The sequence below is a fragment of the Lentinus tigrinus genome (genome assembly GCF_003813185.1).
Source record: "Lentinus tigrinus ALCF2SS1-7 unplaced genomic scaffold L226scaffold_61, whole genome shotgun sequence".
In the NCBI taxonomy this organism is placed as follows: domain Eukaryota; kingdom Fungi; phylum Basidiomycota; class Agaricomycetes; order Polyporales; family Polyporaceae; genus Lentinus; species Lentinus tigrinus.
Window position 1 is genome coordinate 41,640 of NW_027137970.1, and position 24,695 is coordinate 66,334.

Genomic DNA, 24,695 nt, shown 5'->3' on the forward strand with positions numbered 1-24,695 from the left:
TACTGAAGACCCCCTCGTGATGGCTTGCGATGATTGATAATGGACTCCACTTCGTATTCTTCTTGAGAATCGACCAGGTCTGGAGGGGGAGTGACGTAGTTTGGTCCATGTTCCTTGGTCGTGTGATACGGTCGAAGGAGCGAGACGTGGAAGACTGGGTGGATGCACCACTTCTGGGGTAGCCCTAGACGTACAGTTGTGGGGCTGAGGACTTCCGTGACCAGGAATGGGCCTTCGCGCCTGGGGGCAAACTTCCTTGATGGGTATGGTAGCTGAATGTTGCGCGAGTCCAGAAAGACTTTATCACCTTTCTGGAACGGTGACGTCTTTGTCAGGGGGTGTTTAGCCATTGCTTCGGCTGCTTGGCGGTGCGAAGCGATAGTATTTTCCCTGGCATCTCGGAGCTTCCTGAGCCGTTCTTCTACTGCTGGATACTTGGACTCTATCCGCGCTGTGGGAATTGCCGGAGGATTGTATCCGAGTAGCAGTTCAAAGGGTGTCCGATTGGTAGAACTATGCACCCTCTGGTTATGAGCGAACTCGAACTGTGATAGAAGGTTGCTCCAGGTATCTGGATGATTGGCACAATAAATCCGGAGGGCCACCCCTAATTCCTGGATGGCTCGTTCGGATTGACCATCCGTCTGCGGGTGATGGGCCGTACTCATGTGCGTGTGAATCCCCAGTTTGCGTCCCAGTTCTCGGAAAGTTGCTGACGCAAACTGAGGTCCCCGATCGGAGATGATGTGGTCAGGTAGTCCGAACCGTGTGTAGACGTCCTTCTGAAGAAGGTCAGCTGCTCCCATGGCTGTGATGGTCTTGTTGCACGGCGATAGGACGATAGCTTTGGTGACGTCATGGTCCACAACCACCTGGACTGCGTCATACCCATTTGACGAGGGGAGATCTGTAGCGTAGTCCATGGTGATGACCGCGAAGGGGCGAGTGTTCTGTCGATGGGGTATGGGGTGTATACCTGGATCTGTTGGATGAGTGTCGACCTTTGCTGTTTGACAGTCTGCGCAACCTTTGACATAGTTGGCCACAAACTGACGCAGGCCTGGCCACCAGTATTCTCGCCGTACCAGGTCATATGTTTTCTGAATACCGGGGTGCCCCATGACTGGTGGATCATGATACCTAGAGACAATGCTTCGGCGGAGATCGGTATCCAGTGGCACATATACCCTATCTCGGAATAGGACTAGTCCGTCGTCTTCTGTCCAATCTTCTCAGCTTCCCAAGACAGGGGATTGTCGCTGAGCTAGTAGGACAAGGGAATCCGTGACTACCTGGTCTCTTGCAGTATTCGAGCGGATCTGTTCTCGCAGATTGACATCGACCAGGTTTACAAAGAGATTGTCCGGGAGTAGGACAATGTCTTCGTTGTCGTGGGTGCCTTTGTCGTGATCAGGTCTTCGTGAAAGTGCGTCCGCTTGAACCAGTGTGTGACCAGGTCGGTTGATGAGGCGGATGTTGTACTCCGATAAGAATAGGGCCCATCGAGCTTGTCTTCTGTTGAGGTTCTGGGCCTTGCGGAAGTAGAGGAGGTTCTTGTGGTCCGTAAAAACGTCAACAGGATGTGGTGATCCTTGTAGATAGTGTCGCCATGCTTCGAGTGCCCGTATGATAGCCAGGAGTTCGCGGTCGTGTACTTGGTAGTTGCGTTCCGCATCGGTGAAAGTCTTTGACAGGTATGCTATTGGGTGCCATCCGCCGTCCGGACCCTTCTGTCGTAGGACTGCACCAGTAGCTACCTTCGAAGCATCACATTCCACTTGGAATGGTTCCGCTTCTCGAGGTAAGAGAAGGATGGGGCCTCTCATAAACAGCTGCTTGATGGTTTCGAAGGCCTGGGTGCATGCATTCGTCCATTCGAACTTTTGGTTCTTTCGGGTTAGCTCAGTGAGGGGTTTGGCAATGGTCGAGTAAGAAGGGATGAACCGGCGATAGAAGTTGGCGAACCCTAAGAACTGTTGGACTTCACGTATGGTCTTCGGTACAGGCCACTTCTCAATTCCATCGAGCTTGACCGGGTCCATGGCTACGGTACCGTCCTTGAATACCGCCCCTAACCATTCTACTGAAGTTCTTTCGAACTCGCACTTTTCTGGTTTGAGGAATAGGTCATGCTCGATCATACGGATGATTAAGCGGATAAGACAGTGTCTATGCTTGTCTCGTTCTTCCTTCTTGGTGTGGATGAGGAAGTCGTCCATATAATTGAGAAGCCACCCTTCAGCTAGAAAGTCCCGGAAAATGTCGTTCATAGCTGCTTGGAACGTAGCCGGAGCATTGCACAACCCAAAGAACATGACTGTTGGTCCGTAGAGTCCTAAGGGTGTCTTGAACGCTGCCTTCCATTGATCCCCATCGCGAATCCGGATGTTGTTGTACCCGGCCCGAATGTCGAGTTTAGTGAAGAGGGTAGAGTCCTTGACTTGTTCGATGAGACTGCTGATGAGGGGTAAGGGGTACACATTTTTGACTGTGCCTTCATTGAGCCGCCAATAATCCTGTACTGGTCGTAGCTTTCCATCCTTCTTTTTAACAAAGAAGAATGGAGAGGCCATAGGCGAGGAAGATTCGCGGATGTAGCCCTTCCGTAAGTTGTCTGCGATGAACTCTTGTAGCGCTTCCCGTTCCATCGAGGACAGTGGGTAGACTTTACAGTCATGAGGCTTGAAGTCGGGCTTGAGCTCTATCGCGTGGTCATATGGCCGCGATGGAGGCATGCGTTCCGAGGCCTTGTCGTCGAATACTTGTCGATAGGGAAGGAGGTAGTCTGGGACCAGTTCTTCAAGGGGTTTCTTGGGTTTAACCTTGGCTGCTGCCACAGCTAAGTCCACTGATGTGGACTGCCGGGCTACTAGGAACTGCTCGATGTAGTGGTTGGGGTCGAGATTCTGAAGGGATTCCTGTGTGATTAATAGCCGTTGTATATGGAAGTCGGGGGAATGTGAAGGTCGCTCTTCTTCCTCTTGTTCCGGAAGTGTAAACCCGAGCCATTCTAGAGCTGGATCTCGTCGAATGTATGCCTCTAGTGCTCCCAGAAGGGGTGGTGGTTCTGGCATCGGTGCGAGTCCCCATGCTGGTACATCACTGGGTGGTGATGTCCTGCGGGTAAACTCTCGTTCCTTCTGGGCCCGTTTGATGGTGCGCAGAGAGAATGTGAACCGCCCTGTCGCAAAGTCAACGGTAGGGTTGTATCTTCGAATCCAGGGCATCCCAAGGATAACGTCGTTGACTCCTATTTCGGCAACATAGAAGTCGGTAGGGAAGGATTGTCCAGCAAAAAGGAAGTCTTCTTCGATTCGTTCTGTGATTTGCCCTGATGTATTGATTGTGTTGTCTGCGTTCCTAAATCGGAGGGCGACTGGTAGCCTCGTGGTAGGGAGCGCGTGCTTCTTCACTAACCGAGAGTGAATGATGCTGACATCAGCGCCTGTGTCGAACAGAGCGCTGACTCCGACGTCTTTTGATCCGGACGGGCATCACACAAATCCTTCGAGGGTAAATGTCTGCTTTCGAAGTGATCCTGTTGCTACATGTGCGATGTTCGTGTCCGTACTAGAACGCAAGTCCGTCGTCGGTTCGGCTTGCGTGACTAAAAACCCGATACACTGATGTCCGTGGCTTGGATCACGTTTGCGGTCCCTGCCACCATGGTATCGGCAAGGTCATCATCTTCTTTGACCTCTCGGATACGTGCTGTTGGGCGAGTCCGTTCCTTGCGAAGCGGACAAGCTCGAGCAATGTGCCCCGGTTTCTTGCACTCAAAGCAGAGTCCCTCTCTACGTGCCTTGTCACGTTCTTCCTTAGAGAGAGGCTGTGCTTGGGTAGCATTGATCCGGGGTGTCTCGGTTCGCCGGCTGTTACCGGTTCGACGCCCGCTTCGTCCGGCTAGCTGGTTTAGAGCGCGGTTGCTGTGCCACTTGTGGTTAAGTTCAGTGGCACGACTGGCCCATTCCATGAAAGTGGCAGGAGCTGGGCAAGTGAGATTGATCTGCTCGCGCAGTTGTCCTGGCAATTTCATCTGGTAAAGCAAGACTAGGGCCCTGTCGTCTCGAATGCCGGACCGGTAGGCTAAGCGGGTGAACTCTGCATTGAACTTGTCAATGGGTTCACGGGTATCCCAGGCGAGTCCTTGAAGAAGGATCCCAGAGTCTGCTTCCTCTTCGATTGGCCCGAATGTGCTGAGGAAATCCTCTTCGAAGGCTTGCCAGGTGATCCAGCGGCCTGCCCGCATAGCATTTTCAGTGATCAGTTCTCGGTACCAAGCGGTAGTGTCTCCGAGGTAGGAGAGAGCAGTAACCACTCGTAGCTGATCACTTGCATATGCATCTGGTTGGGAAGAGAAGAGGAGGAACAGGTGGTAGATGAATCCTCGGGCTTTGCTTCGGTCTCCCTCGAAGGGCTCGGGGGCCTTGATCTTAGCTCGTCCTCGAGGTACCATGCCTGGTACTGGTTGTTGAAGGTCAGGAGGTCCTCCTGGCAGTCCTCCACCAGGTGGATCTCCTCCTGGTCCTCCGGGGAATCCCCCTCTTCCTTGGTCTGGTTCACGAGCTCGTCTAGAAGGATTGGCAGAAGGTGGGTCTGGGTCCGGGTCTGGCGGAGGAAAACCTCCACTGCCACCTGCTGGATCTGGGGCAGCAGACGACTGGAAGGCTCCCCAAACACCGCTGCCAGTTGATGTGTGACTCTTGCCCATTGGAAAGCGTGCAGATATACCACTGACCCCCCAAGTGCCCGCAGGAGCCGTTCGATCTGCTTGGGAGATTGATTCAGCGTAACTTGTAAGCACTCCTCCCATTCCGGGGTCTGTAGGTGGAATGGTCGGGTCAGGGGTTCGAACGGGTAGAGTTCGGGGAGGTTCTGCCGGCTGTGTAGACTCGGCATGGGTTCTTGCGGGTTCTGTGTAGGTAGCGGACATTTGTGCAGGACTGGGGTTCCGAGGTGGCTCTGGTTCGTCTTCGTCCTCGTCCTCGTCTTCGTCCTCGTTGTGTGGTTGCTTCTCTGGTTCTGGCTCTGGCTCTGGAAGGTGCTCGGGCTGCTTCCCTTGTTGCCGTATACTAGGTTCAGGATCTTCTGGGTGCCGGCAATATTCCTCGTAGGCCCAATAATCTCCGGGCTGCGCACCGGTCTTCTCTAGAAATTCTTGATATGTGGTTATATCCCCAGCCTGGTTGCGATACTTGCTTCCTACTGTTGGTCTTGAAGTGTGACTGGGTAGGATTGCAGATGATAGTTCTTGTCTGTTGAGGCGATTCGGACACGGTTGAGCGGTGCACTGTACGTAGTGCTTTGGACTATCCTCGTATTTGTCCTCTGGCAGTCGTGCAAAATAGAGATGTGGTAGATTGTAGCACGGGTAATCGTCTGGTTTGAGATCAGAGACTGAACGTTCTCGATTCATCTAGAAACTATTCGACTGTTCCTCGTAGGTGTAAGGTATTTCACCCTCTTGATGATAGTCGATGAAACTTGTGATGACTCGAGTTGCTGCGTGTAGGTCGGTGAGGTGCTGGGCAATCTGCAACCGTTCTGCTCTGCTGAGTGTAGAGTCGCTGACTAGTGCAAGGGAGCATCTGATGCGATTGTGGATCCACCGGAGGAGGTATGCGACTTCGTCCGATGCGTTGTCGAGGGTTGGAAGTTCGTTACTGTACTCTGTGGTAGAATCCTCACTGGGATATACGGTCACAGAGTCTTCGCTGGGGTTGTTCGAGCCTCGCGGTCTTCTTGTCCACTGGAGTGGCACTGTAGGGAGGGGTCTGTCGAGGTAACTTTGCCTGTATGGCCCGGGGATTACAGGGATGTCGGTGGGTTCGTGTGCAGCCTGCGTAGCTGGACTTGGGTTCGATGGACGTGGGTACGGTGAGACCGGTTGTCTCAGGACGTCCGGAGTAGGGAATGATTCCTCGGGGAATCCTAGGGTGGACATAGATACTGGGGTAGAGCCTCTGCTCTCGTGCTGGTTCTGTCGGCGACGATGAAAGTGTGGAATGCGCAAAGACAGTCCGGTTCTTTGCATGAGTCGGTGCACTAAACCGTTACGAGGTTGTGCCGTTATGGAGTTTTCGACCTAGTGTTACGGTGGACCTAATGCGTTACGAGCGTTAGTACACCGCACCCTATACCCTACCTTAGTCTTAGAGGAGACAAGACGCTAGTCCGATGAGGACTAGGAGCGGAAGTGTTGCGACAATAACAAGAGCAAGGGCCAATAGTCTACAGACCATTGGCAGCTAATGTTATTGAACGAAGGGTAATTGTATGAGGAATACAAGAGGTCGAAAACTGGGGAATATGTCCTACATGAGGGGTCTTTATATACTGCTAGCATTGAGGCTGTACGGTGGAGTATGGCCCTTGTGCTAGTGGAGTAAAGTGGTGAATGACGAAATAACTGTTGAAGTCCGGAGGAGCCGTCGATAGAACACGAATAGTATTGCGTTTGGCTGAGCTCTGCAAACGCATGAGGGACAGAGATACATGCAGGCGAGCATATAAACTATGTGCTGACTAAGCGTAACCATAACGGGTATGTCCTACGAGACTGTCAGAATCCAGATCTCCAACAATAACTAGTGGAGCTAGGTGGAACTGAGTGGAGAAGATGAGTAAGGAACTGGAGACGAGTGGAGTAAAGGCATATGGAGGTGGAGATGGGTGGAGAGACGACCTAGTAGTGGTTATCTAAGGAAAAGGTAAGTCCATGCGGTTAGTTGTGCTAGACCAGAGCCGCTATAGTACAGTAGCACGACGAAGAAGTGAAGCTAGTCCATGGTAGTAGTAGACGACCAAGAGCATACCGGTTGTAACAGGTTTGGTGTTGCTCGGGGACAGTGGCCATGTACGCTTGGTAGCGGTCTTCTTTGCAGACCCACTGCGGTTCTTCGGCCCACCTTGCTGCGGAGAGTCGTCGGGCAGCTTGCGTGCCGATGCAACATCTCCAATGGCAGACACAGTGTCCAGCCCAGCATCAGGGTCTCCTGTGTGAGCTGTTGATCCCGCGTTCTTTGACCGGAGGCCGCGACTGGAGATAGTGGAGGTTAGCTAGTGTCATCAGATGTGATTAGTCCTTACAGAGGGTTCCGCAGTTTTGGTACTCTGGTCGATGCAGACGAGGGCGGAACGGACGCGGGCACAGACTCGGGCAGAGCGGGCAGGGACAAGGGCGGGGACACGGACGCGGACGCGGGCGTGGGCTCGGACGCGGGCGTGGGCTCGGACGCGGGCGTGGGCTTGGACGCGGGCGTGGGCTCGGACGCGGGCGTGGGCTCGGACGTGGACGCGGGCGTGTGCTCGGGCGCAGACTCAGGCGTGGGCTCGGGCGCAGACTCAGGCGTGGGCTCGGGCGCAGACTCGGGTGCAGACTCAGGCGGGGACTCGGGCGCAGACTCAGGCGGGGACTCAGGCGGCGACTCGGGCTCGGGCGACGTTGCGGGCTCAAGCGTAAACGAGGTAGGCGGCTCGGGCACATGCGAGCTGCTGTGCACAGGAGTAGATGGACATTAGCTAGAGTATTGAAAATGATATTCACTTACCTATGGGTGCGACGCCGCTTAGGCCTAGGCGCAGGACGCCTTGGAGCTTTGGCCGTAGTGACTTGCGGCTCAGGCGCATACGCCATGAAGATGTCATCGTCGGCGTCGATCCGGAATGGAGCGGCGTCGAGGTAAGACGACGTGTCGGCATTGTTGGATGGTTCTTGCTGTTGCGGCGCTGCCTTTTCAGCGCTGTCGTCGGCGTTGAATTGCAATGTATCTGCAAACCACGGCATCATGAGCTGCAAAGGGGTATATAGATAGTATACACACCCTTCCCTTTACCCTTGTTTTTTTTCAAGATCTTGGTGGCTGGTGCTTGAGCTGCACGACGCTCGGCATCTTGGCGATCAAACTCAGCCTTGCGCCACCTGACATAACTGGGATAAGTTATGATAGCAAACAGTTCGATTTTCCAGTTGCCGTCAGCGCGCGTGAACTCGGAAAACTTGATTTTCATGGCGCGGTAGTAGGCGTCTTGCACGGCTGCCGTGTTCTTGTTCTTCCAAGTACGCGGCGCGCAGCCTGCGCCGAGCAACCCATTCCAGTAGGAACGGGAATAGCCTCGCATGTCGGTCATATGAGAGTCAGTGACGACGTTGCCAGCGTCGTCCGTGAGGAAGTTGAGGCCGTGCGTGGGCTCCTTCTTGCCATTCGGTCGGTCGCCGATACCATCCCCATCAGAGTCGCAGCCGTCCTCGACGGTGACGGCATGCTTTCTCTTGACGGGCCTTCCGGGTTTGCGCTTGGCTGCTCCAGGAACAGTGGCACCAGAGTCGCCTTTGCTGGCAGTTCCGGCCTCGTATTCATCCTTTGTCCAGTAGGGAACCTATGACGAAGTCAGCGACACCCACTATATGCATGCTGCAGTCACTTACGTGAGGATAATCCTCGCGTCTCTTCAGGGCTGTGGGCGCCGGTTCTGAGTTGACTTCGCGCGCGTGTCCGGTAGCTGGTTCGCCGGGTGCCCTCATGCTTCCGAGCAAGGAAGACGGAGAAGCTTGAGAAGGTGCCGGTTTGAGGCTGGGGGGTGCGTTGGATCTGTGGGATCGTTAATGCATATATGCGCTTAGGATATCGACGCACTGTATGTGGGCACTGCTCGCTGGTTAGTTAGAAGGTCTTGACGGAGTAGAATCAAGTAAAACGGAGGTTGAACGTACCACAAGAAAGTGAGCTGTTGTTTCATCTCCTGCAGCTCCAACTGCGCACGTGTATGTTCTTCTATTGTAACATATCCTGGGTGGTTATTCTATCGGAGGCTAAGTGGAATTCTTCGTGGTGAGTATTCTCGTGAGACGTACAATTTGAGATGCCATCTGCCTCGGGGCGTAGTCGCCCGGCGGTCCTCCTATACCGGCGAAACCATCGGGCTGGCGCGAGGTGCCTTGGATGAATGGATTGGGAAACATTTGAGTTGTATTCGACTTTTGTTGAGGACGGGGAGAGGTAGTAATAGAAGATGGTGGTAGGAGGAGATGGAGGCTTGGGATGGGGCGCGAGACCACTGGCGCGCTCAGATTCGAGATAGTCATGTGACCGCTAGACTTAGCGCTGCGACACGTCGACTTACTGTAGACTTACCGCAGACTTTACCGCAGACTTGCTGCAGACCTACCGCAACCATCGACGTCCGCGGCTTAAATTGATGTCTTCCTCAGCCTCCAACTGGCCTGACCCGACGGTGGCGACGCAGCGGCGCGTCGCCAACATTGCCCTCCCTCCCCACCGTCGCACTCTGATTGACGCGCTTTTGCGCTGTTCTTCAACTTCTGCCCGTCTCGCATCCTCCTTGGCCGATATTCAAGCAGACGAAGACGATACGTCGACCTACGAAAGGGTGTTAGGGCATCTGGACAGGGCTTTGGAAGAAGCGGAGGGCATGGTGGATCGAGCGGCGGAGGACGATGTGGTCACCGAGGTCGAGCGACACGACCTACCTCTCCCCACTTCCCCCGTTTCCTCGCCTCGCCCCTCGTGGCTTGCAGGCGATGACGATGATGATTATAAGGACGAGGACGAGGACGAGGATGGCCTTGGAGTGGTGGACGACGCACAAAGTACAGGTTCGCAGCGCGTTGTCATATCCCCGGACCCACGAGAGGTCTTCCACATGCACCTCTGCGAACAGCTCCTCAAGGACCTCCAGGATCCTCTTCACGCACAGCTCCAAGAGTCCTTGAAAGCCCCGTTGCTCGCAGAGCTCACCACCTCCCTGACTACTTCCCCCACCCTCCTCGACCGCCTTGCAACCTTGCTTTGTGAACACATTCATAACAAGCTCCTCGATACAGCGACGTCCTCGATTACTCCTCAGCAGACCAGCAACACATCCCCTTCTCCTGCTGTCAAGAGGGAGAGGTCCTCCACGCCTCGGGCCAGTGCGAAGAAACCGCGCGCCGGTTGACTTCTCACTTGGCTTTTCTCGACGATCATGTCCTTCGCACTCTCTACTCGCCAGGTCACCTTCGACCGCCCTGCTCACGCTGCTCAGCAGCAACCGTACCAGCAACGACAGCCCCAACCGTACTCGCAGTCTCGAATCCCCGCTGTAGCGGCCTCGTTCTCCCCTGCACTTTCAGATCCTGCTCCCTTCTACTCCTCTCAGCCACAGCCGACAAGGTGATCTGCGACGACACCTACTCCAACAAGTCCTGGTCCATCGTCCGCCAGGGCATGTTCGCCCTCCGGGAGATCAACCAGATGGAGCGCGAGATGTGCTCCTACCTCGAGTCCGGCCTCTCCACGATCCTGCTACCCCTGCGTCGTCCATCCTCCATCATGAAAGACGTTGTTCATTCCCTTCCATCATGCTCTTGTTGCCAATCGCTGCCCTATGTACTTCGTATCCCATGTCCCTGATCGCTATTCTCTGAACTTCCTCTCGAATCTTTGTACTTCCTCTCGCATGTCCCTGATTGCTGTTATCTGTACTTACTGTCGCATGTCCTGTACTCACTGTCGCATCTCTCTGATCACCGTCTGCTTACTCTGAGTCTTGATGAACCATTGTGTGCTGCTCGAAGTCTCGCACGCCTAATTGTACTCTTGCATGTTCTCTCGATAACATCATCATAAATGAACGGCTATCCTATCATACACGTCTGCAGCGAGGGTGATACGTAAACTAATCAAACTGAAAACCGTCTGCATTGCTGGAAGGGTCCTCCACCCTTCCAGCCAACCGCACGGTGTCGAGCCCGGGTTTCTCAACCACAAAAAAACGCGATACATACCTGGCCCGGGTTGCTGGATCTTGGGCGGCGGCCTGTGCTTCCAGGGCCGTCATTGGCAAGGGAACCATGGCAACTACAGATGATATGCCCTTTGCGAAGACGACCTCGCGTGCTTGGTCACCCTGGTGAAAACAAACTAAAAGGGCCTTGTTCGAGTACGCCAGCAGATCGCGATCTGGTGCACTGAAAGGCATAACCATGGCGAGACCGACGAGGTCATTGCCACGAATACCTCCAGGCCTTTGGAAAGCGAAGAAGTACTGCACTTCGGTGAAGCGATCGCCTGCGAGCTAGCAACGGACGCAATGAGATCGGTAAGCAATTGACAACAGAAGAGCATTTACGAAGTACCTTGACCATACGGGATCGGTGAGGCTGCTTGCCTCGAGCCTCCTGTGCAACCTCCTTCCATCCGGAACGTGCGACTTGGCCAGTTGGGAGGGCTAGACGAGCCCAGCGACAAACCACGGGGATCCAAGTATTGTCAGCAAAGTTGAAGTGCTCGCGCAAGAACGAGAAAATCGCCGCCTCTTCCGCCGCCGTCACGCCGTGTTCGGTGTGATCCCGAGCGCGGAGAAGAGCGTATCCATCACCCAGGTCAACCGCACCTTGAGGGAGTCCTGCGTCTGGGTCCGCGAAGGCTGGAATGATCGCCTTGAGAGCGTTGACCTGACAACGACGGAAGGCTCGCTCGGACACGTTCGCATATGGCGTGACATGCTGTTTGATCTCGCGGGTGATGTTGCCAATGAAATTCTCCAACGTCCACTGGCTGTGCAGGGACCCAGGGCCGATACGGAGGACCTCACTCACGACGTGCCCGAGCGTGTGGAGACTTGGACGTACGAAGTGGAGGCGGTCTGCGCGGCGACAGTAGTACAGCTCCTCATACTCCACGAGGTACTGCACAATTGACTGATGCGCCCGAGGGAGGAGATCGAGGCGTTGGTGGTGCTGGAGGAGAATGCAAACACCCACAACCAGCAGGCAGAAGTGTTGATAGTACTTCTCATGTTGGACTGCGCGGAGGAGACCGGGAAGGAGGCCATATACGTAGAGGAGGAACTCCCATGCCTTGTACCCACTGGAGATTTTCTCAGCGGAGTCGCGTGGAATGCGGTCGAAAGAACCAGGTAGATACCGTCCACAGCTCGCAACGAGCTTGCCGTGCTTCTTCCATGGGGTCTTCGCTGCGAAGATGGCAAAATCCCATGTGGCCTTGTCATCCGTCGAGTCGCAGCTGAGGGTGCCTCGGAGCAAGGAGACGATGAGGTCGGTGAGGTTGAGCGAAATAAGATGCATCAGGTCGAGTACAAATGCTCCAGGAACCCCGAGAAAGTGTCTTTCCGGCAAGCCAGAGAAGATGCTCGACTTGGCAATGCCCGTCTGCAAGCGTTCCCGGACGTAGTCGCGCTTGGTCCGTGCTGCTCGCATTGCCGCAAGTGCAATGTCGTAGCGAGCCTTTGCTGACATCCGCAGTGCTGCGCGATCACCTGAGCCACCATCATCGTCATCATTGTCGTCGTCGTCGACACCGATGGAGTAGTCGCTCGAACCACTGTCGTCTGGGAAGTACCGCCCCAGCGCCGGGTAGTAGTTCGGGAGCCCGGGCTTGTGGCGACTCTTCTGAGGACAATAGATACGGCAACCATGCTTGCCGTTGTGGCCGACGAGACCATTGAGATAGGCCATGGCAGGTGAGTCGGCGGTGACAAGGTACAGGTAGACGTTTGAGAGGATGAGGCGGTTTTCAGCCGCATTCCAGATGGGGAAGCTGTCGCGCTGGAGCGCAGTGACATGGTAGAGACCGGGGAAGAGGAATGAGTCGATGTTCTTCGGCTTGTTGGGCCCGCCAATCACAGCACCGGGGAGTACATACCGCTTCTTGTAGCGCGCGGTGGGGGGAGGTCAAAGAGAACCCATATATAGAACCAGCAGTCAGAGGACTTTGATGCGTAGAGCTGCGCGCCGTCGATGGAAAACAACACAACCATGTCATCAGGCTGAATGTCCTTCTGAGCCTTCTCCTGCGGTGTCATCATGGACGTTGCAGCCCAAGATGTGTAGCCGTTCCCGTAGTAGATGTGGTCCACAATGGAGACATCCCCATCCATCGCCGCAAGCTCCACAAGTATCCGGTCAGTCTCCCGGCGCCGATGGCCCATCAGTTGCGCATTCTCAGGAGAAGCCCACATGGCTTGTAACTGAGGGCCAAGGGGAAAGGTGAGGAACGTCCGGCGGGGGATCTGCCGACCGCGCTCAAACTCCACAGGGTCGTATCGCGGTTTCTTGCAGCGAGGGCACTCGAGGCAGTTGGCAAAAGGCCCTGTGAAAGCGACACATGTATCATCACACATCTCCGTGCGGATCGCGCTGACATCCGTGAGCTCAGCGACAAGGTTTTTGACGGCCTCGTAGCTGGGGATGGGGTCGTCGGGGTGGAGCTCCAGGAATGCGGCTCTGTTGTCGGCATAGTTCGCCTCCGAAGCGTCTCCGCGCGCAAGATACATGCAGATACCCACGCGCTCGACAGGTGTGATTGCGCGGGGCTGATGAGGAGGGTTGCGGAGCCAATAGAGAACCTCCTCGCTGAGGCCGGACTTGTCCAAGGAGGCCGTCCGCAGAGCCATGATGAAAGCATCCGCTTCACGTAGCTCCCGACGATGAGCCTGCAAAGGAGCTCCCTGCACCTCTGTGTACCCAACTTCGGGCTCGTCATCAGATGATCCGGAGGACAAAGACAATGGAGACAGCTGTCTGCCCTCGTCAACTTCCATGCGGTCCTCATCTGCATCGAGCACCAGGGGAGGGGACACGCGGATGCTGGCGTCGAGATGTGATGTCTGGCTGGCTAGCGGAGTGGGCGAAAACGGGGACGGTGCTCGGGATGCGTTGCAGGGTGGCTGCGAGAGAGAAGGCGCGCGGGATGGGAGCGGAGGGTGGGTAGCAGGTTGAGGCTCATCCTCCTCGGACTGCGACTCGGAGACGACAAAGTCGCGCTCATCATCGGCATCCTCGTCGTCCGTCTCCTCGATCTCCTCCTGTTCTGGGTTGTCCTAGCGCAAACAGATTAGAGTCATTTGTGGTCTATTCACAAGAAGCGGACTAACCTGCGCGGATAGCTCACGGTGAGCTTGCGCACCACGCGAACGAGGCACGCTGCGCTGCTGTCCAAAGAGTAAGAACTGAGAGGTTATCATGCCAATGTGATCGCGATCACGTACCTGTGTACGAGCCGCAGTCGAGTGCGGCCGTCCTATCACTGGCGTGGGCAGTTCGCGCTCAACGTGCATGATGAGGAGGTGGTTGGGTGTCGTCCGGACAGGCGCGTGGTCGTAGAAAGCCGTCTTCTTGATGTTCCGGAGGCGTTTGCAAAACCTCTCACAGTCGCACATGTAGTGACGAACGTAGTGCTTCGTAGCGGAACGGCCGGCGCCAGTGGAGGAGGCAACGGCGGCGGCGGCGGAGGATGAGGAGGCGGCGGCGGCGGAGGCAGATTGGGTTGCAGAGGTCGAAGACATTGCGCTGAAGTGTGGGTGGGGAGGGGATGGTAAGTTGGGCAGGAGGTGGACGTACCATGATATATACAAATTCATGGTGAACTGGGCCAGGCTAGAGTGAATGGTCTTGAGGGTAAGATTATGTTGTCTTGCGCATCGAAGCTGTCGTCGGAAACCCTAAGGCATGCGCGGGGGCCGCACTGTGAGTATGTCGCAAACATAGCGGGATGGCGAACATAACTTAGCTGGGCGGTGGGGGCTCTTCTGGAGTCTGCTTGACATTCTGCGCCGGCGGGTACTCTGCGCAGCAAACGAATGACCTATACAATTTGCAATGCACATTGCGCTAACGCGAGACAGGGAGAGATTGAGTATGTCGTGAACATGTCTGCCAGCGGAGACACAACTTACATGGGCGGTGGTAGCGCTTCTGGAGTGTGCTTGACACTTTGCGTCAGCGGGCATTTTGCGCAGCAATCAATCGACCGATGCAATTTGCAATGCATGTTGTACTGGCGATGCTTTGACAAAGAGAGGCAAGACGGGCGATGGTTTGACGAAGACAGGAGGCAAGTGCCCATACGAGGCAGAGTTGTGCGCAAACAGAGACAAAGAGCGGGTCATCGCTGTCAGATTAGGCGCCAGTCTGCCCCCAAAACATATCCGTAACTATCAGCCACTACCTAAACGTACAGGAACATTGTCGATTCTCACTGGGGATGACATCCTCCACAGTCTTGAGAAAACAGAGACAAGTGCGACGCAGTGATGACGCTGCCGGGGAAGGTGGACGACGGGTGGGAGACCGAGCACAGCGGAGCGTCTGTAAAGATGAACAAGGCAAGTTGCGCTCGCTGCAGTCCCCGGGGCAGATGGAGCGCGTCGGTCATCGGCGCCAATTGCCGGCCCGGCGTCCATCTCGATGACGCGCGACAGCCAGGCGATCCTCAACACGTGACCAACTGCGTCCAATGGCTGGACATCTCACGGACAACTCGTCAGCGCACCCCGGACTGCCTCTCGCCCGTCCGTCCCAGTGCATCGTCGCACCTTGCGATTACGTCGACCAGTGCCTCCTTCACCGGTTCGGCTCCCACATCTATGACTTCTCGGGCACCGTGCACGTCCGCAGTAAGTACACTACACGCTCGGTTCCCAGACGCGGTGACGATGCTAGCATGCTCTGTATTCATCCGTTCTACGTTCTCCCGGTACCGCCATCCCTTTCCAGCTGCCCGTCGACTTCGGGCCCGGCGCCCTGTCACCTCTCTCGGATGTGCGCTGTCCCACGACATCTGGACTCCACTCGCGGTCAAGGCACGCCCGCCTGCACGCCTGCAGTACGTGCGTATCTCTACGTCTGCTTATTACAGTATGCTAACTACGCAGTCCAATCCACTTATGACCCAGATATCCATTACGGCCCGCTCAGGGCCTGCGATGCTGTGTAGACTACGCGTCCAGTGAGCCCAGCGAAGCGACTCACCGCCAACGCTGTTGCCTGCGTATCGAACACGGTGGTCAGTCAAACGAATGCTCGAACGAATACGGACCAATAAACACCCAGTGCCCATCGTCTCAGATCAAGGAACCCAGAACGGATCCGTCAGACGAAGGTTGGCGCGTCCTCGGACTATCCGTGTACGCAAAAGGAGCTGCAGGAATGGTAAGTCAAACAGCGCCTTGTTCGGACAGTGACGAACACTCACTGCATGCGATTCAGTTTGCACACGGGCGGTGGCTGGGTGCCTGGGGACTCCGTCAACCATGACCAGTCGGAGGGACCGGCGCGCATGCGCGCCGCCGACGTCGGTGTGTTCGACCGGGGCTGCTTGATGGAACAGGGATATGTCGTGCGCGTCCGAGAACCCATCTAGGTGCGTGCGACGTGTCCGTTCAGGCTTTCGGCGCCGCTGACGAGGACTTCAGGGGGGAGTGTTTTGCTTGCGCGAATACGTCTTAATGGAGATGAACAGACACTAAGTCGATCAGCAGCTTGTTCAGACCGAGGCGAATACTCACCACACGCAGTCCAGATCACACCGAACCTCCGTGGCAGGCGTGCCTGCTGAACAGCAGAGCGGAGATCCGTCAGCACGGCAAACTGACAAAAGAACAGCAAAACACTCACCGTCGGCGGCCGCACAAGCTTGGACCATGAACACGTCAAACGTAGCTGGGAGCGCGCCCGGACGCGAGGACAGGCGGCTGGTCGAGGCAACGACATAGAAAGGACTGGCAGGGACAGAGAACGGAGGGAAGGAGCAACGGGGAGTGCTAGTGAGTCCTTGCCTGCCGTCCTCATCGTCCTCCCAGTACTTACCAGTATCTGCGTTACACCCAGCATAAATGTGCCTCGCGCGGCGCATATAACCAAAGAGAACTCAGAATGATCCCGTCCGAGTCACGCCTGTCGTGCTCAGTTCGATGAAGGTGCTTCCTGCACACCCGGTGAGCCTGCGTTTAAGCTTAATCCTGACGATGTCCCGTCAGCTTGGAACACCAACCACTCCATCGGCAGCAACGGAACAGGAATGTGGGCCATGGTCGGTTGATGCGGGGACAGAGAGAGCTGGCGGGATGGCGATCAGACGGGTTGACAGGAGGGACTGTGCCTCGGGAGGTGCGGGTGAGTGCCTGCTGGCTAACCTCCTCATCCTCTCAGTACTGAACGACATTACGCCCAGGGACCACACGCCGTACATGGCACATACCAGATACTTTATGGATCCCCGCCGTCACCCCTGGCGTGAGCGTGCTCGGGTCGGTGAAGGTACACCCTACGCCCTACGCCCTACGTCCTACGCACCAAGTGTCGGCTTGGGTTCTAACGATGTCATGACTCACGACCTCTAGCAGCCTGAGATGGACCGAGCGGGGACTGCACAGCGAAGTGCGTGGACTTGAACTGAGGATGACGGTGCGTATGCGCTGCTTCCGGGTCATCTCTTCCTGTTGTATCTCACGCAGTGTCTGTCTATGCGCTATGCAGGAAACACTGGTAGGAGTACTCGGAGATGCGTTTCTCCGGTCCCGCGAGCGCACGAGCTTTGCTCGCTGAGCCTCCGGCCTCTCTAGTTGTCTTCCGAAGGTTTGCATTTCGTACCGGATGACAACGATGACAACACCGAACTTTGATCGGATACGAGGCGGATCGTGATCAGGGTGATATCAATAGTCAGATAGTCTACTACATACCAAGTACGTCAAGCAAACATGCAGGAAACCATACAGAAATGAAACTGGCAAGAAGACGACTGGAGTGGATACATCATATATACGGACACACCGGAATACGGACAAGATATACGACGCACGATGACCAACAGCGATGTATACATACGTCCAAGAGAGGCTCTCCTCAAGTTGCCGTCCCACCGTCTGCACGGTGGCTCGCATTGCAGGGATCCTTGACAGTGTCCTATGCGTAATCGGCCTCCACCCGGATGCTTCGAGCGCGTCGCGCAAGTCCAGCGAGACAGCGAGCGGCGCTGCTCAGCGAAGAAGCGCATGAGGATGTGTGCATGCATCCGGGGCCACCGCATGTACAAGTACGAGTACGACCCAGCTCTGCAGCGCTGCCTCCACAGCGGTGGTAGCTGCGGCGAGGGTCACTCGGGCGAATGTGAGAACGAGGGTGAGGGTGGTCGATTGGAGAGACCAATAAGCTTGCCATGATGGTCGCATAGGGATAGTAGACGTCGTGATCACGGCCGGAGGAGAGCCTCGGTGAGCTGGATGATGGGGACGAGCGCAGAATCCGCGAGCGGCGAGAGACTCGTACGGAGGAGGGTATGCCAGAGCCGCACAGGCTGCGGAATGCGCGCGCCGCGGACGTTGCGGACTCAAACTCGAGTCGGAGGCGATTCCAGCAAATGCGACGGAGAGCCTGGATGTGATCGAAATGGCTGCATATGATGACGTCACATAGGAATACTAGGGAGAGTAGAGGTCGCGATCGGATGTGGGAGATCCTCGGTGGCATAGATGTCGACGAGCGAGACGAATTGCGAGAGACTCAGATGGAAGAGGCCCGTGCGCACACCACCGCACCGGACGGCGTAACGTGCGGATGTTTCAGACGCGGAAGACTTGATGACGATTGGAAGGGAAGAGAACAGTCCGAACGCCAGTGAGAAGCAAGGCAATGGAAGATCGGTCTGGACGTGGATATCTCGCGGATTGTCGAGGGAGGGGCTTGGGTCATAGTGCATGGATATTTGGTCGACGCAGCGTCGCAGCCTGCGCCGGGCTCGCGAACTTGAACGACTCGGATGCCCCAATGCACTGGCAACCGTCCGACCCGTCCTCGAACCCGGATACTTGCGGTCCAGCCAGACAGTGTGTGCCCTCATGTTCTCATTCGACGTCCTGTAGCGGGGAAATTAGTCTCTGATCGGGATGAACGTGTACATTGTGAATCTCACCAAACGTTGTAGCCGGTTACGGATATATAGGCCGAGGATCTTCCGTTTGTGCAGCTCGGGCAAGCATCTCCTGGCGTGTGCGCGGAGAACCTCTTCCTCTTCCTCTTCATCTGCAAGTACACGGAGGATGACCTCCCGGAGACGGCTGAATGGCTCACCCGAGAGGACGCGATCGAGTTCCTCGAGTGTGTCATCATCGAAGCGCAAGATGGCGGTGTCGTTGTTCAGTTCGGAGTGCCATCTATGAGTATAGACATTATCGAAGGTGATGGATTGTATCGTGCCCGACGAGACGCCTTGCAGGACCGAAGCCACACCTTCCCAATTGCCCTTGTAGTAACCAAGGTTGCAAGACAAGCGTTCGAGAGCAATAAACCCCGATAGAGGTAGAATGTCTGGACACCCGGTACAAGAAGCGTCAGCAATGAATAGTAAACGGTGGACAGGATGAAGAACCATACATACTGGTTATGCTTGTATTAAGATCTGTGACAGACGGCCCAACGCGACCCACGAAAGTGTCTACAGCTTCCTGCGATGACCCAGTGGATAGCAATGTGGAGATGGCACAGTGAAGCACTTTGACGGGCGATCCATGCAGCGCTCCTGTAATCCACCTGAGGAACATGGCCGCACATTCCAGCGACAGAGGGTATATGCAAAGTGTGTGTAACTGTGGCCAATATGTGCGGGGACGGAGCGTCGTCTGCAGGTGCAGTCCCTGTGAGACCACAGGCCATGTGAGGTCAAAGATGTCGAGGGTGGAGAGCAGTGGTAGTGCTGTGAGCAGACGTCGCGCATCACTGAAGGAAGAGAAATGACAATCAGAGAGCTTCAGGGATGTGATGGTGCGGAACTGTGATAACAGCAGAGGCCACCTGACAGAAGGTCGCTGGTGAGTGAAATCTACATCGAAGACGGACAATGTACGCAATCCCGGGAGCTTTCCAGCGAATTCGACGAAGAACAGACGAGCTGCCTCGCTGGGTGGATCTGGTTTAAAACAACCGAGGGCAAGGCTGTCCACGGAGGCAAGATACCGGCTCATGGTCTCCGAATGTAGAACCCTCTTCACGAGCAGGTCGTAGGTATGATCATCTTCGATGGGAATGTATTTGAACAGTTCGACCCTGCTCCTTGGTAGCCAAGCCCGACAGACGAGAGCACACATGGCGAGTGTGTGGGACAGACTCGGTCTGAAGGTACGGTAGGGGACGAGAGGTATACCTGAGATGATGGCGTCCGTGATTTCTGGGGGCATGTAAGGGGGCATGATCTGCTCTCCAAGTCGAAGGGTGAGCTCGATCCGTCATTGTGGACAATATTCGCCCGACTCACCTTGCGAGATACAGCGGGCTCGGGTATGGGAGACAGAGATTGACGGGGGGAAATCGACTGGTGCGGGGTGCAGACTGAGGTGGGAGACGTCGACTCGGAGGGCAAGGAAGGGTCCCCTAGGCTTGACTGGCGCCTCATGTTGAATCAGTTCTCAGGGCGAAGGCGATGGCGTTCGGCCCGAACAACTTCACTCCAAGGCTGCCCAGCGTTTCGAGCGGGGAGAGAGCAGATTAGAACACGGGTATAACTAGAATACATCGGCTGCATCGTAACCCAATATTACTCTCGGACGGACCTGCGACTTCAAACTTCGAGCGACGAGCAGTCACACCGAGACGTTGGTGTTGAACGTCTCTAGCTTCGTTCTTTCTGTATCACCAAGACAGAGTAGAATTCTGGGATTCTGTCAGAGCGTACGATCGATGACAGATAACATCGACATCGATATTCATCAAACATGCACGGGACATCCGCCCAGGAAGCTTCTCCCGGTGAAGAAGACTTGTTATATAGCGCTAGATTGCGTCGAGATCTGGGTGTGTGAAGAGACTCGCGCGCCGATATTCGAAGATGTCTAACACACAGTCGCATGTGTCATTCACGAAGGGTCCCGGGTTGTAAATTGTTGGATCATCCGCACGATACAGCACTGGTGAGAACGTCAGGCTCCGCAGAACAACAAGAAAACAACAAGAAGCGGACAGCATGGCAACGACAAGCACCTCGGACGACATCTCGGATATGTAGACAATGCCGGATGTCAATACGCACTCGAGCAACTACGTTGTGTCTTCACATTCACATTCAAACCGCGAGAAGTTGGAAGATCGGCCGAGTACTGGACGCTGGACGAACGACAACGCACGCGGCACAACACACGAGGCCTGCGCAGTGCAGTCGTCAAGGCAATGGCAATGCATTACACGCGTTAGAGACTCAGCTGCGAGTCGCGAATGCCTTCATGAACCAGTTCAGGCTCGTCGCCAGGGCCCCAGGACCGAACAACGACCTGCGTATTCACCGTTCAGAACAACCATCCGCTTGAGTCTTGATGCGGATCCCTGAGTCCAGAAGCTGGCTATTCGAGGGTGTTTGACAAAACACAATGGGAGGACGACAGATTCACCTGCGTCGCTGCTCGAGAGACAAAGACATCATGACAGCTCGTGGGATCCACACGCCACACGCCCCCGCGCTGAAAAGTCCGAACTGTAAACGTGCCTGTGTGCGCGCACTGATAGCCGCAGCGCCGCACAGGAAGATGAACCAGGGATTCGGGGATACTAGATCAGAGTCGCGAGCCCCTGGAATGGAACCGGGACAGACCGCTGCAGGTTCATAGGGCATACACGCACCAGTGCCTACTCGCGCACGAGGTACGAGGGTCGCCATGCTAACCATGCAGCCGCCCGAAGTCCTACCCAGACGCAGAACGAGCCCATTGTCCTCTCCGCGTACTGCCGCCGACGCGGGCGCTCAGGAAGCACCTCCGACTCCCGAGATGAAGCTTGAGACCAAGAACGCGTTGGCGATGCGGTGCAGCAGTTCGCAAGGTTAACGTTCCAGTTCCAGGTATACGTAGGTGTTGCGAGCCCCTGGAATGGAACCCAGCTAGAACCTGGGAAGATCAGATTCATAGCGCATATATTTATGATACTTGCACGTACGTCCGCAAGTCGAACCCCCCGAGGGTCGCCATGCTAACCAGCCAACCGCTCGCTCAAACGCACTCGGCGAATCTCCCAGGTCGCTGAGCGAACGCATTGTCCTCTCCTCACACTGACGCTCGCGAAGCACCGGTAGCATTGCCTCCGAGACTCGGACGAAGCTAATACAGCGAACAAGAACACAATCTGGTTCGGTGGCCAGTGCGCGGCGATAGAGCAAGGGAGAAGCCCTGGAGAAGCTCTCAAATTGAGATATCTGCCAGCGTGGATCGATTGAATCTGCTGCGGCAAGTGTCACCGTGCGCCGCTGGCGGAGCCTGGAGGTTCAAGCTTTCGAAGGATGGGCTGGGAGCCGCTCGTCACAATTCCAGATATCTAGGACATGGAGTGCCGGACATGTTGCGCTCGCGGGGTGGTGTGTCGCCGCGAGCGAGAGACGAAGCAACGCCGCGCTCGACACCTGACCAAACTCCAAATCCGGAGCTGCAATATCGGGCACGCTGCACGCCGTCCTAACGCAAGAGATCTACTGTATCTGCCCCCAGACCGGGACACAGCGCCAGCAGACGGTCAAGGTCGACACCTGACCTAATCTGGAACTCCAGAGGAGGACAGATCTGCGCTCGGACACGCCGCCGCAAAACGTGCCACAAGGTGGGTCACGAACCACACCGACGGCACAGATGCAGGCATTGCACCAGGCTGCGCAGGGGAGAGGTCTCGATGAAGTGTACTTGGATTCGGAGGCAATACTGCCACGACAGGCATAGCTACGAAAAAGAGGGTGGCTACTGTGGTGTACGAGAGTACTCACGATACGATAGACTCCCAGGACGCGGCCAGCTGACCATGGCGTCCTGTATAGCTCCAAGCACCGAGCTAGAGTGGGCCGAATATTCCATTCGAATACAGTATGCCGTTTGTTGTGCCACCGCGCCGCTGGTTGTGGAACAAGTGCCGCGGTGAGGTGATGTTGATATTCGCGACTGGCGAGCCGCTGGCCCTGGGAGTGACGGAGGGCTGTGGACGTCAAGGCGAAGAATGCTGTTGTTCGGGCGGGGGTTAGACCAGCGGTCTCGGCATGCCAGGAGGCGAGAGATAACGTCCTCCCCTGTCTTGAGGATGCAGATGAGGTGATAAGTTGAATGGACTGAGAGAGAAGTAGCGGAGAGTCGGAGACAAGTGCGGCGGTCAGTGGAAGCGCTGCAAGAGAAGGAGGAGCGACGAGTGGGAGACCGAGCACAGCAGAGCGTCCGTCGAGATCGGCAGAGACGAGGAAGGAATCTTGTGTTGGCTGCCTGCACTCAGCTCGAGGTTGCTGCGGGGGAAGGGATGTTGTTAAGAAGTCTGAAGAGGAGCCCCGTAGCGCATCGGTCGTTGGCGCCAATCGCCGGCCCGGCGTCCCTCGTAGCGTGACAGCAAGGCGATCCTCAACTTGAACCTCAGAAACCGACTACGATCCCGCCCAGAGCCCACGTAAGCGATGCCCTTCAAGCTGTCGCCCGTGTATCGGAACTTCAGGACACATTACTGCACGGTGGTGAGTCAATCGAGTGCTTGAAGAAAATGAAAACTAATGACGAGTTCACGCCCAGTGCATGGCTTCGGATCATGGAGCCTTGAACGGGCGCGAAAGATGAAGGCCAGCGCGTCCTCCGACTGCCCGCATGTGCAAAATGGAATCCGGGGCAGACGCTGCGGGAATGGCAAGTCAGAACGCGGCTTGTTCAGACAGAGATGAACACCTGAGTTACCAGATGCAAGTCAGTTCGCACAACGGTGAGCTGGTTTCCTGTAGGCGCCATCAACCATGACCAATCCGAAGGACGCAAGCAAGACACTCACTCCAGCGAGTCCTCGGCGGTGGCGGAAGCTTGAGTGACGTTCAACGGACGCGTCGCGCGCACCTCCCGGACGTGCACGAGATCTCCCCGCTCCATCGAGCAACCCCGGTCGCGCTCACCAACGTCGCCGCGCACCCTTCCTAGCGCGCCCCGAATATATCTGTGGCTGAACCGAGATGCATGGACAGTAAGTCATCAAGCTGCTCGTTCAGACCGGGGGAAACGCTCACCACACGCAGCGCAGATCGCGTCGAACCTCCGAGGCCCACGTCCCTGCTGAAGAGCAGAGCAGAGATGGTCAGCAAGGCAACCCCATAGAAGAGCAGTGAAACCCTCACCGTCAGAGGCGACACGACACGAGCCTGAACATCGCGTCGAACGCAGCTGGAAGCACACACGGACGTGGGCGGACGTCGGTCGAGGCGACAACATGGGCAGAGCTAGGAGCGGTGGAGAACAGATGGATGAATCGAGGAAAAGGAGGGATATGTAACGGGAGGAGCCCCTGCCTGAGACTGTCCTTGTCCTCTCAGTACTTACAGTATCTGCGTTACGCCCAGCATAGACATCTCACGGACCACATATACCACACAGAAGAATCTCGTCGTCGCGCCCGCGCTCAGTTCGATGAAGCACGGTGCGTCGTGTGCGCCCGTTCAAGCTTCCCGTAAGCTTGCAAAACTGATGGGACGGCTCAGACAACCTGGAAACACTCACCGTCGGCAGCAGTGGGTGTCGGCGGATGGACCATGGACCTCGCCGACTCGAGGTCAGGCTGTCCGGACGTCCGACGCAGCGTACCTCCAGCATTAAGTATGTAGCTCACAGTACGCAAGCCACCGTATCTTGACAACCGCGTCTCGTACCTGATAGTGATACAGCCACGACTCTGGCACCATGACCGCGCATGTGTGACCCACATCACAACTGCCCGTCTGCGATGTTACCCGGACACGATCCAGCGCTGCTGGAAGGCGCGCCAATGCATACGTCTCCACGTTGTTCGTTCTCGAACTTGGTGAGCAACAGAGTGAATGAAAGTCGCGCGAGACGCTTCTTGACCTGTATATACTACAATATCTCTTATGGGGTTCGTAAACTGACGTGCGCTTCAGGGCTCTCCTCGATCCTTC

The 24,695-nt window shown here is 55.9% G+C and overlaps 10 protein-coding genes across 10 annotated transcripts; 5 read left to right on the forward strand and 5 right to left on the reverse strand.

Moving 5' to 3' along the window:
• Window positions 1-3,164: 3,164 nt before the first annotated feature.
• L226DRAFT_447205 (uncharacterized protein) lies at window positions 3,165-3,461 on the reverse strand (the record flags this gene model as incomplete). The annotated part of the gene is made up of 1 exon (XM_067674908.1): window positions 3,165-3,461. A coding segment is annotated over one exon (297 nt), but the record flags the coding sequence as incomplete, so codon positions are not given.
• Window positions 3,462-3,937: 476 nt separating this feature from the next.
• Window positions 3,938-4,435, reverse strand: L226DRAFT_445691 (uncharacterized protein; the record flags this gene model as incomplete). The annotated part of the gene is made up of 1 exon (XM_067674881.1): window positions 3,938-4,435. A coding segment is annotated over one exon (498 nt), but the record flags the coding sequence as incomplete, so codon positions are not given.
• Window positions 4,436-6,685: 2,250 nt separating this feature from the next.
• On the reverse strand, window positions 6,686-8,524 carry L226DRAFT_527190 (uncharacterized protein; the record flags this gene model as incomplete). Its single annotated transcript, XM_067679095.1, has 6 exons — window positions 6,686-6,699; window positions 6,816-7,039; window positions 7,090-7,494; window positions 7,551-7,770; window positions 7,824-8,379; window positions 8,429-8,524. 6 exons carry the CDS (start codon window positions 8,522-8,524, stop codon window positions 6,686-6,688), a joined length of 1,515 nt encoding a protein of 504 aa, XP_067529097.1.
• A 674-nt stretch (window positions 8,525-9,198) lies between these two features.
• Window positions 9,199-9,957, forward strand: L226DRAFT_576336 (uncharacterized protein; the record flags this gene model as incomplete). The annotated part of the gene is made up of 1 exon (XM_067685334.1): window positions 9,199-9,957. The coding sequence occupies one exon, from the start codon at window positions 9,199-9,201 to the stop codon at window positions 9,955-9,957; it is 759 nt and encodes a 252-aa protein (XP_067529098.1).
• A 720-nt stretch (window positions 9,958-10,677) lies between these two features.
• Window positions 10,678-13,416, reverse strand: L226DRAFT_548519 (uncharacterized protein; the record flags this gene model as incomplete). Its single annotated transcript, XM_067682601.1, has 4 exons — window positions 10,678-11,076; window positions 11,138-12,267; window positions 12,322-12,670; window positions 12,706-13,416. 4 exons carry the CDS (start codon window positions 13,414-13,416, stop codon window positions 10,678-10,680), a joined length of 2,589 nt encoding a protein of 862 aa, XP_067529099.1.
• Window positions 13,417-15,257: 1,841 nt separating this feature from the next.
• Window positions 15,258-16,447, forward strand: L226DRAFT_527192 (uncharacterized protein; the record flags this gene model as incomplete). Its single annotated transcript, XM_067679096.1, has 5 exons — window positions 15,258-15,417; window positions 15,446-15,626; window positions 15,869-15,952; window positions 16,010-16,098; window positions 16,323-16,447. 5 exons carry the CDS (start codon window positions 15,258-15,260, stop codon window positions 16,445-16,447), a joined length of 639 nt encoding a protein of 212 aa, XP_067529100.1.
• Window positions 16,448-17,717: 1,270 nt separating this feature from the next.
• L226DRAFT_601210 (uncharacterized protein) lies at window positions 17,718-19,097 on the forward strand (the record flags this gene model as incomplete). Its single annotated transcript, XM_067685681.1, has 4 exons — window positions 17,718-17,911; window positions 17,976-18,015; window positions 18,218-18,347; window positions 18,744-19,097. The coding sequence occupies exons 1-4, from the start codon at window positions 17,797-17,799 to the stop codon at window positions 19,095-19,097; spliced, it is 639 nt and encodes a 212-aa protein (XP_067529101.1). The 5' UTR covers window positions 17,718-17,796.
• Window positions 19,098-19,704: 607 nt separating this feature from the next.
• Window positions 19,705-19,986, reverse strand: L226DRAFT_446423 (uncharacterized protein; the record flags this gene model as incomplete). The annotated part of the gene is made up of 1 exon (XM_067674894.1): window positions 19,705-19,986. A coding segment is annotated over one exon (282 nt), but the record flags the coding sequence as incomplete, so codon positions are not given.
• Window positions 19,987-20,659: 673 nt separating this feature from the next.
• Window positions 20,660-21,275, forward strand: L226DRAFT_540621 (uncharacterized protein; the record flags this gene model as incomplete). The annotated part of the gene is made up of 2 exons (XM_067681906.1): window positions 20,660-20,700; window positions 20,754-21,275. A coding segment is annotated over exon 2 (295 nt), but the record flags the coding sequence as incomplete, so codon positions are not given.
• Window positions 21,276-22,437: 1,162 nt separating this feature from the next.
• On the forward strand, window positions 22,438-22,694 carry L226DRAFT_540622 (uncharacterized protein). The gene has a single exon (XM_067681907.1). It carries the CDS (start codon window positions 22,442-22,444, stop codon window positions 22,682-22,684), a length of 243 nt encoding a protein of 80 aa, XP_067529104.1. The 5' UTR covers window positions 22,438-22,441; the 3' UTR covers window positions 22,685-22,694.
• Window positions 22,695-24,695: the final 2,001 nt, after the last annotated feature.